Source organism: Dermacentor variabilis, chromosome 9 (assembly GCF_050947875.1).
Source record: "Dermacentor variabilis isolate Ectoservices chromosome 9, ASM5094787v1, whole genome shotgun sequence".
Lineage (NCBI taxonomy): Eukaryota > Metazoa > Arthropoda > Arachnida > Ixodida > Ixodidae > Dermacentor > Dermacentor variabilis.
Window position 1 is genome coordinate 83,609,791 of NC_134576.1, and position 13,545 is coordinate 83,623,335.

Genomic DNA, 13,545 nt, shown 5'->3' on the forward strand with positions numbered 1-13,545 from the left:
TCGTAAAGACTACTCAACAACAGACCATATTCACACTATCAATCCGGCGATAGAGAAATCTGTGGAATATAACCAAAGCTTATATATAGCTTTCATTGATTACGAGAAAGCGTTTGATTCTGTCAAAACCTCAGCAGTCATGGAGGCATTACGGAATCAAGGTGTAGACGAGCCATATGTAAAATTAGTGAAAGATATTTATAGCGGCTCCACAGCCACCGTAGTCCTCTATAAAGAAAGCAACGAAATCCCAATAATGAAAGGCGTCAGGCAGGGAGATACGATCTCTGCAATGCTATTCACAGCGTGATTACAGGAGGTATTCGGAGACCTGGATTGGGAAGATTTGGGGATAAGAGTTAATGGAGAATACCTTAGTAACTTGCCATTTGCTGATGATATTGCCTTGCTTAGTAACTCATTGGACCAATTGCAATGCATGCTCATTGACCTGGAGAGGTGATGAAGAAGGCTGGGTCTAAATTTAATCAGCAGAAAACTAAAGTATTGTTTAACAGTTTCGGAAGAGAATAGCAGTTTACGATAGGTAGCGAGGCACTGGAAGTGGTAAGGGAACACATCTACTTAGGGCAGGAAGTGACCGCGGATCCGGATCATAAGACTGAAATAATCAGAAGAATAAGAATGGGGAGGGGTGCGTTTGGCAGTCATTCTCAGATCATGAACAGCAGGTTGTCATTATGCCTCAAGAGAAACGTGTATAACAGCTGCGTCTTATCAGTACTCACGTACGTGGCCGAAACCAGGAGGCTTACGAAAGAGGTCCTACGCAAATTGAGGACGACGCAACGAGCTGTGGAAAGAAGAATGATGGGTGTAACGTTAACGGATAAGAAAAGAGCAGATTGGGTGACAGAACAAACGCGGGTTAATGACATCTTAGTTGAAATCAAGAAAAAGAAATGAGGATGGGCAGGAGGACATGTAATGAGGAGGGAAGATAACCGATGGTCGTTAAAGGTTACAGACCGGATTCCAAGGGAAGGGAAGCGTAGCAGGGGGTGGCAGACAGTTAGCTGGGCGGATGAGATTAAGAATTTTGCAGGGCCAACATTGCCACAATTAGTACATGGCCGGGGTAGTAGGAGAAGTATGGGAGAGGCCTTTGCCCTGCAGTAGGCGTAACCAGGCTGATGATGATGATGACTTTCGTTACACACATTACGCTAGTGAGAATTCACATATGGCCCAGAAATTATGTAACATTTCTTGACCTTTACTGCCGAAGCCCCGGCCGAAATGAATTGAACGAGTAAAACAATGGAATGGTGTTTCTTTGGGCAGGTACTATTGAAACAGCAACTCCAAATGGGCGGCCTTACAGGAGGAACATCAAAAGTAGAAACCCTTCCACACAGCATTTTGGCAGTCCTTACTCCGATAGCCAGCAGAAGAAAGCTGTAGCGCTTATTCCTTTCGGACCAGCCATCACAGAAATCGGCACGTGGGTGAAATAAATGAGTAGATTTTCGTAAAACGCACTTTACTAAGCTTCCATGTTAGAGGATCCCTTTAACACAACATGTTAGGGGTATGGCGCTAAGGTATTGCCTGGAAATCGGAGGATTGGATCTATATTTTTAGAAGACGTGCAAGAGATGATATATTCTGTTTCCTCCGAAGAATTATTATTGGTTGTCAAGGACTGCATAAAAGAAAAAGGCGGTTGAGAAATTTCTTGAACGGAACCGTCAAATATCTCTAGTGCTTTAGGTGTGTGGAGGCACTCCGATAGATAAGCTGCGCGCTAAGGGTATGTTCTATCTGAGCAGTCAGGCTGCCGATGGTTCCCACAAGGGGTTCGGAGATGCGGCCAATGAGGCCGGCCGCGTTAGCGTGTTTTATTCTTGTGGCACTTTCACGCGGGGCTAGTTATATTCTTAACACGGGACCTGCTGCTTACAATTGACGCGCCGCCACAAGCCTCTACAAGTGTTTTATATTTGATCAAATGCTGTTCGTGTTATTGGACGTTTTTATGTGTGATACATTATTGCTAACATCGGTTTTTGAGTTGTGCTTGTTTTGTACAGCGTCTGTCTTCTTAGCACTGATTTTTACCTAATGTTTGATACAAGTGGGGTGAGGGCCTTCTACTTATTTATTGAGGTTGTGGCCATATCGCCAGCAGGCGTTATAAACAGATAGGGAAGGGGAAATTAGTTGCATACACATCATTCAGATGCAGTTAACATCACATTAGCAAATGATTCAACGGAACAAAAGTGCAGACAAGCAAAAATTAAAATGTAAGTGAGAACTATCGAAAAAAATTATATGTCAATCAACAAACGCAAAGTGACACCTTAAACAATGTCAATCATTCACGGCATGCAGAAAGTACAGCTAATCGAATCAGCTAGTTAACCATGTAAAAGAAATCATCATTAAAAGAAACCACTACAATCGAAAGAGGCAACCGGTTCCACTTGCGAATCGTTGTCGAAAGAACGAAATAATAAATAATTCCGTTTTATAGGAGTATTCGCGTACTCTCTGCTTGAGGTCACCTCGCTGTGTAGGTTCCCTCAGGTACTCGCCCCTGTGGATGCCAACAACAGAGCAGTAGATATCTTAGAAAATTTTCAGGTGAACTGCACGACGACGATGGTCTAAACTATGTGACTTCACAGCCTCTTTTACACGGGTGGCACTAAGGTTTCTGTCATATTGTCCAGCGACAAAGCAAGTTGGCAAATTATGCACCCTTTAAAACTTAGCGACGTCTTCCATATTGGTAGGTCCCAAACAACCATGCGTACTCAAGGGCGCGACCTCACGAATGTCTAATAACGTAGCTCCTTAGAAGTTCAAATAAATGTATCTGCAATTCAGAGAAGAAACCTCCGTATCTGGCCTGCTTTAACTATTACGTAGTCGACATGACGCCGCCAATTAAAATTATGTGTATGCTCTTAGATATTTATACTGTGATAGCCTAGTTATTGCCATATCATTAATGTACAGCGACCATGCGCCCCGTAGTTTCCCCAACAGTGCCCCGGAAATACAGTTTGCTCTGCCGTAGGGGCCAATAATATCTGCTCTTTCTTGCAACAGAAGCGGCTGCCCTACTGGGGCGCCACACTGCCCCTCAACAATCCTGAATTCACTCTTGAATAAAGCCAGTCGATTCTCCGTTCTCAAGCTCTCAAAACGTGCATTCCTTGCCTCCGCTAAACAGAGCTCCCAACAAGTGGTGATAAAGGACCTTTAGGTTAGTTTTTTTGGAATACTAGCCATGTACGACGCTGTTTTTATTCCTGCTGATACAGATGACGCCATGGTTACGTCTCCTGTCACCGCCGCAGAGCTTCAGCTTTCCAGTTTTTGGCCCAACAATGCTGACGTTTGGGTTATGCAAGTAGAGACCCTTTTTCGATCAACTCCGGATCATTACTTCAAATCTATTCCGTCGTCTATAGCACGGGTCATCGCCGATGCTATAGACGACTGGCTAACGGACACGCCTTCAGCCATAGCATACGACTACCTGAAACGCACGGTCCTGCACCGCCTCGAGCCACCGCTATAGAGTAGGCCTCAACAGCTCCTCTTTGAGAAACTCGGCGACCAACGACCGTCACAACTCCTGTACGGGTTGCGTAAGTTACTGAGGGAGCACTCCGCATACGACAGCTGCAGCTTCCAGTTTTCTGCCAGCGCTTCTTGCAACGCCCCTCACAGTCCCCACGCATGGTATAGGCAAGTTCCGTCTAGACTGGCCTTGATCGGCTAGCTGAACTCGCTGACCGCATAAATAGATTTCAAATCTTCTATCGCAGCTGCGTGAGTCCCAGAGCCAGGGGATCGACTCACGAAGCTGGAGGAAACAGTCAACCGCCTTACCAGTGCGCGGGAGATCGACTCACGCAGCTGGAGGAAACAGTCAACCACCTTACCAGTGCGCGGGAGAAGCTGACAACGGGCGGCAATACTGGCAACCAACTTCGGCGCAACTATTCGCCTTCACAGTCTCGCAGCGTATCCTAGTGACTCGCCGCCACAGTTGTGCTCGCACCACCATCGCTTTCGCGAACAAGCAATTCTCTGCATCTGGCCCTGTTCATGGACGCGAAATGCACCGGCCAGTCGCTAACGGCGGCATGCGACATCGGCCCTCGCGCAAGCCGCCTATTCTTCGTGGTCGGCCGCATCACCGGTACCTCCTTTTCCGTCGACACCGGAGCCGAACTGTCTATCGTTCCCACCACAGCTGCAGATCGCCAACGCGGCAAATCCGCACCCACGCTCCGCACACTGAGTAGTAACACTGTGTTCGTGTCGTATGGATTCCGGTAAAGAACACTAGGCATCGAACTCTGGTTCTTGAACAGATGGGTGTTTGTGATCGCCGACGTCGACTTTGCCTTACTGGGAACGGACTTCCTCAGCCATTTCAACCTAGATGTCAGTGTTCGCGGTTGGCGCCTGAATTATAACGTCACATCCCTCGATTTACTTGGTCTACAGTCCACCTCATCTGACATCTGCACATTTCCGCTGCTGTCAACGTAAGACAAAATATTTGCTGGGTCCCCGCAACTCACGAAGCCCCGAAACGATGTGCTGCCGCGAAACACAAGGTGACGCATCGTATCACCACCAACGGCACACCTGTCGCCGCCTGGCCACAGAGGCTAGCGCGAAGGAGGTTGGAAGTCGCCTGCCGTGAGTTCGAACGCACGTTTCAGCTCGGGGTTATCCGTCCTTCCTCCAGCAATCGGTCTTCCCTTATCAGGCTCCAAAGCAGGACAGTGGCAATGGGCAGCCTTGTGCTGATTACCGAGGTTCAAATGCCATCACTACTCCGGATCAATATCCCCTTCCCCGCATACATGACCTCGGCGCTCATCTCGGAGGAGCCAAATTATACAGCAAGATTTTTTTGATGAATGCGTAGCACCAAATTCCTGTCGAGCCGAGCGATACTCTGAAGACAGCAGTCACTACTTCATTTGGCCTATTTGACTTTTGCCATATGCGTTACTATCAGAAAAATGCGGCGGAAACTTTTCAAAGGTTCACTGAAGAGGTTAAGCGCGGACTCCCGTTCATTTTTGTCTACTTTGACGACATTGTCTTTGCAAGTGGCACAGGCGGAGAGCACAAAGAACACCTTCGCCTTCTATTTGAGCGACTGGATTAACACAGCCTGTTCTTAAAGCCCCAGAAATGCATTTTCGAAGTTGAAGCCCTGGATTTTCTCTACAATCGCATTTCATACCAAGGCCCATCACGGCACTAAGAATCACGGGTGCGCGCAATAGAGGACTTCCCCTCTCCAACCTTTTCAAAGGTTGTGCGAGTTTCCAACGCTCATAAATTTTCACTGGCTCCTCATATCAAACTGTGCGCAAGTTCTTCAACCACTTACCAACGTGCTCAGTCGCGACCCCAAAAAAAGAACGCCTACCTTCCACTGGTCCTCGAAGCACGAACACTCCTTTCAGCAAGCCAAGACGCGGTTCGCGACTGCAGTGTTGCTGATTCATCCCTTGCCCGATGCGCCAGCTCGCCTTATGATAGAAGCATCGACAACGGCAGTGTGCGCAGTACTGCAGCAGCACGATGGCACAGACTGGAGACCACTGGGCTTCTTCTCAAAGCGTCTCAAACATAAAAAAGCTCGCTACAGCACCTTCGCGAGGGACATGTTGGACATCTAATCCGTTGTCAATCATTCCGGTTTTTTTTCTTGAGGGCTGTAGGTTTTACATTCCGACTGACCCCAGGCCGCTAGCCTTCATATTCAAGAACAATATTTCCTCGTGCTCAGCACGTGAGCTTCGGCAACTTTCCTTGATCTCCGAATTTTTTACCGACATCCACCATATCTCTGGGACAGAAAACCAGGCAGCTCACGCACTGTCACGGATCAGCGCTGTGCCTGATGGCCCTGTGGATTTCCAAGCTCTAGCCTCCACTGAGCAGCAGGACCCCGAGCTGCGCCAGTGGCGGGAAAAAGGTTCGTCACTCCAGCTTGCGGAGGAGGCGTTTACATAGACAACAACATTGGTCACTTGCGATACATTGCAGGCAGTTCCTCGCTCGCACTTGTCCCATCAATTTCGGCGTTCAATATATGAGTCAATGCGTATCTGGCCAGTCTGACCAGGGATCAACAAAGTTGTTTGAAGCTGGGCAAGAAGCTGCCAGGCGTGCCAAACCGTGAAAGTGACCCGGTATGTGCATTCAGTTGTGCCGCCGTTTCGACCACCAGAGAGCCGATACGATCATGTGCACTTAGACTTGGTGGGGCCTCTTCCACCCTGCGAAGTTTTCAGATGCCTCCTCACGTGTGTCAACCGGTACTCACGGTGACCTAAGGTGACGCCTCTGCATGAAATCACGGTCGAAATAGTGGCGGAAGCATTTCTTGTTACGTGGTTTTGTCGGCATGGTCATCCTTTTCGTGTGGCTACGGGCAGAGGCCGACAATTCCAAAGCTCGCCGCTATTTTCTGCCCTGGCGAGACTGCTCGGCACGCGCATTCATAAGATCACGGCTCACCACCCGGAAATATTTGAAATCAGCACTCATATCTCTCCGGCATTTCTAAGCCTATTGTTTCTACTGTCAGTATCTACAGCTCGCTCAAAGAGTGTTTCGTCCCGCTGGACATGTGTGCATGTCAGTAAAGCGATGACTCAGAGAACCCAGTTTGTACGACTTGTTATTGGCAATAACAATTGGCTGATAATTTATCTATTCAAATTACAACGTATATAGGCTCAACTATAACAATGTAATTAGCAAGCATTGACACTAGTTTCTATCCAAGTCGTCATCGTACGTAAAATAGATGGCATCAGTTTCGAAGTTATTATCAAGGTTTACGTGACAAGGCATGGAGCAAGATTGCTAACGGCTCTTTACAAGAAAGCTCCTTACTTAATCAGCGTTGACGAGGTTGAATGTCAATTACTGAGTGAAACAAGTTAATGTGAGAATATATGAGAAGTTTAATTATTCTGCATGGCACACAGCTTAATAAAATGTGGAGCTAAATAAAAATGGGAGTCATTATTCACTGTTTGAACAACTGCAACGACGTTTTTTCCTTTCCAATAGTCTTGTAATGTAACAGCAGACAATTAACAGTGACAACAAATTTCTCAGACTTCTCGGTCTAATATGTTTAGCACTCATTCAGCAGCTTTCAGTTGATCTCGTCCCCACCTACGAAAGTAGAGAGATAGCTTTTTTTCATAATTAAGAATGTCTTCTACCGAGAATATAATCAACAGCATATGCAGTGTTACGGTAATTGGTTAGAAAAAGTCCTGGGTAATAGTCTCTTTGGTAAATGCGAAAAGCATGCGGCGTTCAACATTTGTAGACAGTCGGCGTCTGGGGTACAGTCACCTGTTGGATTTATCGTATTGACAGTATGACCCAATTTATCATTTATAACTTGCGAAAATTGTGAGGGCTTGGAGTAAGATGGCCTTTAAATGTGATTTAGCGCAAGCAGTATGGGTGGCACTCAAATAAGCCGCCCCAGCCCCTTATTATTGATACCATTTATCTGGGCTATATAGCTGCACTGGAAGACTAGGAAGTGAATTCCTATTTATTTTGCAGCTTTTTACGAGCCATGTTTTTTTCATCGGTCTTTTTTTTTCTAACTTCACAACAGAAATGACATATAATCGCTTTGCGGAATCAGCTTGGTGGAATGAAAGCACACTCTTGTTTTAATTAAGGAGAAAGCGTCAGCGTCAATTCCGCGGCACGTAGGGGCCTTGTGGGGCCGAGAAGCAGTGAGATGGGTTGTGCAATACGGCAGCACACAAATCACTGTCCGGTGCAAGCGTTATCCATTACACTATACGCAGTGGGACGACAAGCGCAATGCCAGGATTGTCTACCTTATTCTGTGAAAATAAATGTAAATTGTTTTACGTGCTTTATGGCGTCATTTAAAAACAAGGCCTACATAAGCGAGAACGCTTCCTTTTTCTTATCGGGTATATTTGCGCCTCTTTCGAGGGGAGACCCGCAGATAGTGCAGTCTAAAGGCATCCCATTAGTACGTGCAGTCGGAATGTGTTGGCCGGCCCAAAAGATAGCGGGCGAAACATTGTAAGCAGTCGCATGCTCCTCGTAATCCCGCCACTCGAGGCGTGACGCGATAGAGCGCCGTGCGCAATTACAACGCCCCACTCCTTACCCCAACTTGTTCAAGGAGACATGTCTTCGATGGATGTGAACCACTAGGGGATGAGTTGACTTTTTTTTTCGGACAACACTTACACCCTTTAAACTTACATAGATATCATCAGCATGCATGAGGTATGGCCATGAAAACAAAAGCCCGCCTCCATTCCACCCTGTACAGCGAAGCTGATGTCTATGTTAGACAGGTACCGTCACCCCACCTGAAGGTAAACAACGTTGCGCAAGCTCCACCACCACAGGCGTCGTGCGTCACGCGGGCACGCGCATCGTTCTTCCAGGCCATCCGCCAATCGCAACTGCCTTATTGAACAAAATTTGTGTTTAAAAGCAAATAGCGTCGAAAAATGCGTAAGGTACGATTTATGCACAAGCGGCAGACACGGTAGCTTCGCGTTGTAATATGAACACACGAGGAAACAATGCTGTTACCCGTGCGCTGAAAGACAATGCCCTTTTGGAGCTGCCGTTTGATGTCCATCGTCATTCGTCTTCATTCTTGCAGGTATTGGACTAATTGAATTTCTCGAAGTATAATGTGTCAGAAAACGTGTACGACTTATACACAACCTACAGACATGACAGCATCGAATTGTAATTCGTATATACGAGAAAGTAACATAGTTTTGTTACGTGAAAACACCGACACAAACCCTTTTTGAGTTTGCGGTTTCTTGGGTGAGCATGCCACGAAAAATTTCGAGCGACTGGAGGATAGCAGTTACGCCGCAAAAAGTAGCACAAGGGATGATAGTCATTGCCTGTATCTGCGTGACCTGAGTATTTGTGGTGTTTTGCTCTGGGGCCTCAGGCATGCATTCCCGAAGCGATAGCTTAGCAGACGTTATTTGAACTGGTTGTTTCTGGATAATGCCGCTGCTATGTGGTAAATGCTATGTTACTACCACTACGCTTTGTTGACAATACAGTAACACGTTGGCTTTGTGGCTTCCAGAAGGATTGCCAGAAATAAACATCAGCGCCATCGAGCCGGTGCCAGCAAACTACACACCGGCCGATGACCTTTTGGAAGACATTGAGCCCACGCCCCCATTCCAAAGGGTCATAGCTGGTGGTTCATTCACGGTCGCCAGTAACCTGCTCCAGGCTGATGTTCCTCCTGCCAGAATCTCTAACTTTCGGACTGCCGGTGGGCATGTTCTGAAGGACAGAACTCCTATCATCACTCTTAAATGGACTTGGCCTGGGGCGCACATGACAAATGGAAAAGGTGCGTAATGTCTGTGAACGCGATTCACGAACACACGGACACGTGGCTTCAGAATACTCAGCAGGAAGGTTAGTGCTGGTCACAAAAGCAACTCGAGTTTTGGCTTCTTTATTTCCGTTTGGGCGTAACTAGCGTCGAGGACACTGCGGTTGAGACGAGTGTCGCGAATAATGCAAGCCTAGATATTGCCGAATATTTTTAAAGATGTTAATTGCTAGTGAGTGAGGTGACACCTTGCTTTCTTATTTAGTGTTCACAATGGTGCCCTGCCGAAAAAAAAACCCACAAGAAATGCCTATGAACATCGCGCACGTAGTTGACTTTTTTGTATTGTATTGATTTGCATTAGGCTGTAGGTATCAAAAATCTATTTCCTTTGTTTGGAAATCTCGGCTTTTGTTTGTGCTAAGTATACGAGGAGGACACCCTGGCATTGTTTTGATGATTCTGAAGATGTTTTCATAACCAATATTCTGTTCTTCCATACACATATTAACTTTATTGTCAATAATGACAATCGTATGCTGGGTGTTTAAGCCGCAATTTCTCTATGGCACCATCTTCATTAAAACTTCTACTCTATTAATCGCTCGCACGCCAAAACCTTGAATATGCATGCTCGGTGTGGGATTTTGGTCTTTTGTCTCTCATCCAAACTTTGTAATCAGTGCAAAATCTAAGCGCAAGATTCGTACTTCACAACTACTCTTGTCTGTCTAGTGTGTCTGCCATTAAAACTAGTTGGAACTTTTCTCTTCTTCCCTTACGACAGAAAGCGTCTCGGTTAGCTCTCTGTCACGTAAAATTATCAGATTGAAGTCCTTCCATCTGATCCAGAGTACATTTCATCCCGTAAAGATTACCTTCATAAAGTAGGCATCTTGTTTTCTCGGACTAACTCATATTTTTACTCATTAATTCCTAGGACAAGTAACGATAGAACCGCCTGACCACTTCAAGTGCCGCAATTACCGACACTGGCTTGTTTAAATCGGCTATTGAGGATCTTGTGTATCTTCAGTAATCAGAATTTTGCTGCAGCATAGTTACCTTTTTCTGTTTTTGTTTTCTGTATTGCAGCAATCCTGCGCTATTCTTGTTTCCTGTACTGCCGCATTTCTGTGTTATATACATTCGTTTGTCATGCATTCCACTCCCTTCTGCAACACCCTCGGGGCATGAAGGTGAATAATCGAAGCTGTTTTTTATCTTTGCCGTATTACAAAAGCATCGTCCATGCAAGTGTATTCAAGGCTCACATTGCGCGATACCTCAGCTATATGAATATAGCTTTTTATAGCTAACAATTTATCAAAAATCATCTGTGGCATGTCTTCGGCAAATATCGTCTTTTGCAAATATTGTATCGTCTTTGGCAAATACTGCGATACATTGCCCTGAGTGGCGGACATTATTTCATGAGAAATAAAAAAAAACTATATCCTCCTGAGTGCCGGCTATGGGGTATTTCACCAATATATTGGACATCAAATACTCCGTCACTACCCAGGCAGCAGCATGTTTTTAGCCCGTAAAACCGAATTGTCCAATATTTTAGACACCTACTAGCGCCACCTATAAAGTTTTGTTGAAAATGCATTAGTAGTTTGGCCACCAGGGGTGTTTGCAATGGCGGCATTCAACTGCACGGCTTTCTACGGCAACCGCCGAAAAAGTAAGTTCTATTCCTCACACATTATCGCTCGTTCTTTTTCTGTAATGAAATTTCCATTATTGAACAGATTTTGCACTTTTGAAGCCATTTGCAATATTAAGTTTGCCCTTTGCTACTGCATATCCACTACCACAAAAATGACCGGGTAGAGTTCCAGTGTCCAATGTATTGGACATCATGCTGTGCTAAAACACCCGATAATTGTGAAAAACTAAAATTCACTTTTTGTCTCTGTAACGTAAAAATCAATTTCTGAAAAGCTCACAGAAATCTGTAAACATTAATACACCTCGGAACTCAGGAGGATATTTAAACAGTTGACTAACGTTCGCTAAATTATTCAAACTAGCTACTTAAGGCACATGCTAGAATTTGCGAATTGAAGCTGGCCATTTCGACAGTCATATCCTCTTAGGATCAATTCTGTTAATTAGAGCAGTTTTGAGATGAGAGTTCCGAAAATTTGAAGTGAAAGCAGAATCATAATTAGTTTTATTGTGATGATTAGAAAGATTACGAGATGGCAATATGCAACAATGCACTGATGTTTCAGTAACTTTTCTGTTACATTAAATTAAAAAACTTTTTGTGATAAAGGTAAGTGGAATAACAGTGTATTTCTTACCGCCAGTTTGACTGGACTCATATCTAAGACAGTGCTAGTTTAAAAATTCGTTATAAGCGTATGTGCCTAATGAAATCCCTAGCTTCAATTGTTATATGGCTATACGTGCGTTAACGTTATTAGTCGACTGGTACATTAGTGAAAACGTGTTAATTTGTCTGCAGCACTATCTTCTTCTATGTAAGTAATGCCCTATGCGAGTAATCCAGCTCGATAAGTAGATTTGTGCTACAGGCCACAAGCGATTCTCCAAAAATTATGTTTGCGTCAAGATAAAGCGTCCGCTATCACACGCTATGGTAGCCGAGTGGGGATAGCGTCGCGGTACTTTCTCGGAGTCGCGGCTTCAATCCAGCTAGCACCGGTCACAGAGTGTCCTAAAATCATCCCTAGAGGGATCTAATGAAGTGAACGTGTCGGCTAGTTGATTCAAAGTCTTGATCTAGGGAACAGCGCGAAAGGCGAGGACGCAAAAGATGCACACGAGAGCCGCACGTAGCGCTAACAACTGAATTTACAGAGATGAAGGACGTACATGTAAATACGCTAGTGCGCATCGTCAGTATAATAAAAAAACATAAAAGAATGTGAAGACACGGAATGATCACCTTTACATGCTGCATCGCGCGGTTGGAGAAAGCGGGTCCTCACGACAGGTCACCCGATAAATGGTGCAATTCTTTTGTCAGATAAAAAACAGATGGCGCACTCACACAGTTTTCATTCAACACTTGATTTCTGTGGGCCTCGATGATGTCGCACGTCATTTTGGTTTCTGTTTTTGGCTGAAACGTCACATTTCTTTTATTTAGGGCGGCACCCACACTGCTTACACTGAAATATATAGACGTAGAGAACTATGGCGCTAGTGTCTACGGGAACGGCAAATTGGGTGTACCAGCCGGCAAGGGAACCATGCTTAGCACATAAATTTGCCTAAGCTAGCTTCAACGTTCTGTCTTTAAACAGTTTTCGTGAGCTTGAAAACTTATAATTTGCAAGAAACCACGGTGTTAAAAATAACTAAAGTGAAACGTAATTAAATTCTCCGACGGCAGGATTCAAACAGAGGACCTCTAGCAGAGAAGCGAGATATTGAAACCACTACGACAGGCGTACGCATGCTTTGAAAAACCGGCATGAAAGCCCATAAAGAAATTCTCGCGCGCAATCAACGACGTTGAGAAGCTTGGCACGTTTCAATTTGGCCTACTTGGACTACGGTTGCGCTTTAAAACCACGGCGCTGCAAGTTTGCTTTCCTTTCCTTCCCTCTTCTCCGCCCTTAAACTAGCTCTCTTAACTACTACACGCAGAGGCAAGAAACAGCGCGCGCTTTAGATCCTATAGATGAGATGAATATTTACAATTATTATTAGGGTTATAATTTATTCGAGTGCTGATTGCCGTGTTATAGTTTGTTAACGAAACTACCCCTCAAGTCTAAATATTGTAAGGCAGTTTGTCGTGTGCGTATCATGGCCACGCATGCTTATATCGTCTTTCCGTTTCTCTACCACGGTTGCGCTTTAAAACCACGGCGCTGCAAGTTTGCTTTCCTTTCCTTCCCTCTTCTCCGCCCTTAAACTGGCTCTCTTAACTAATTCACGCAGAGACAAAGAAATAGCGCGCGCATGCGATCGCATAGATGAGATGAATACATATATATAGAAAAGCATCAGTCATAGCTCTCGAAGTATAATATAATATAATATAGAATAGCTCTCGAAGATAGCTATTCCGGCGGCTAGCTTCCCACGCTATGCGTGCCGCCCTCGCACCTGTGAAAGCTTTTCCTAGACGCTAGATCTAT

The 13,545-nt window shown here is 45.2% G+C and overlaps 1 protein-coding gene across 1 annotated transcript in view; it reads left to right on the top strand.

Annotated features, from left to right (window-relative positions):
* Positions 1-13,545, top strand: part of LOC142558420 (calcium-activated chloride channel regulator 1-like) — a 116,253-nt gene that overhangs the window by 89,597 nt on the left and 13,111 nt on the right. Inside the window, exons 9-10 of the mRNA XM_075670555.1 lie at positions 5,870-5,989; positions 9,158-9,433. Of these exons, the coding sequence (XP_075526670.1) occupies positions 5,870-5,989; positions 9,158-9,433 (396 nt within the window). The remainder of the gene's footprint in view (positions 1-5,869; positions 5,990-9,157; positions 9,434-13,545) is intronic.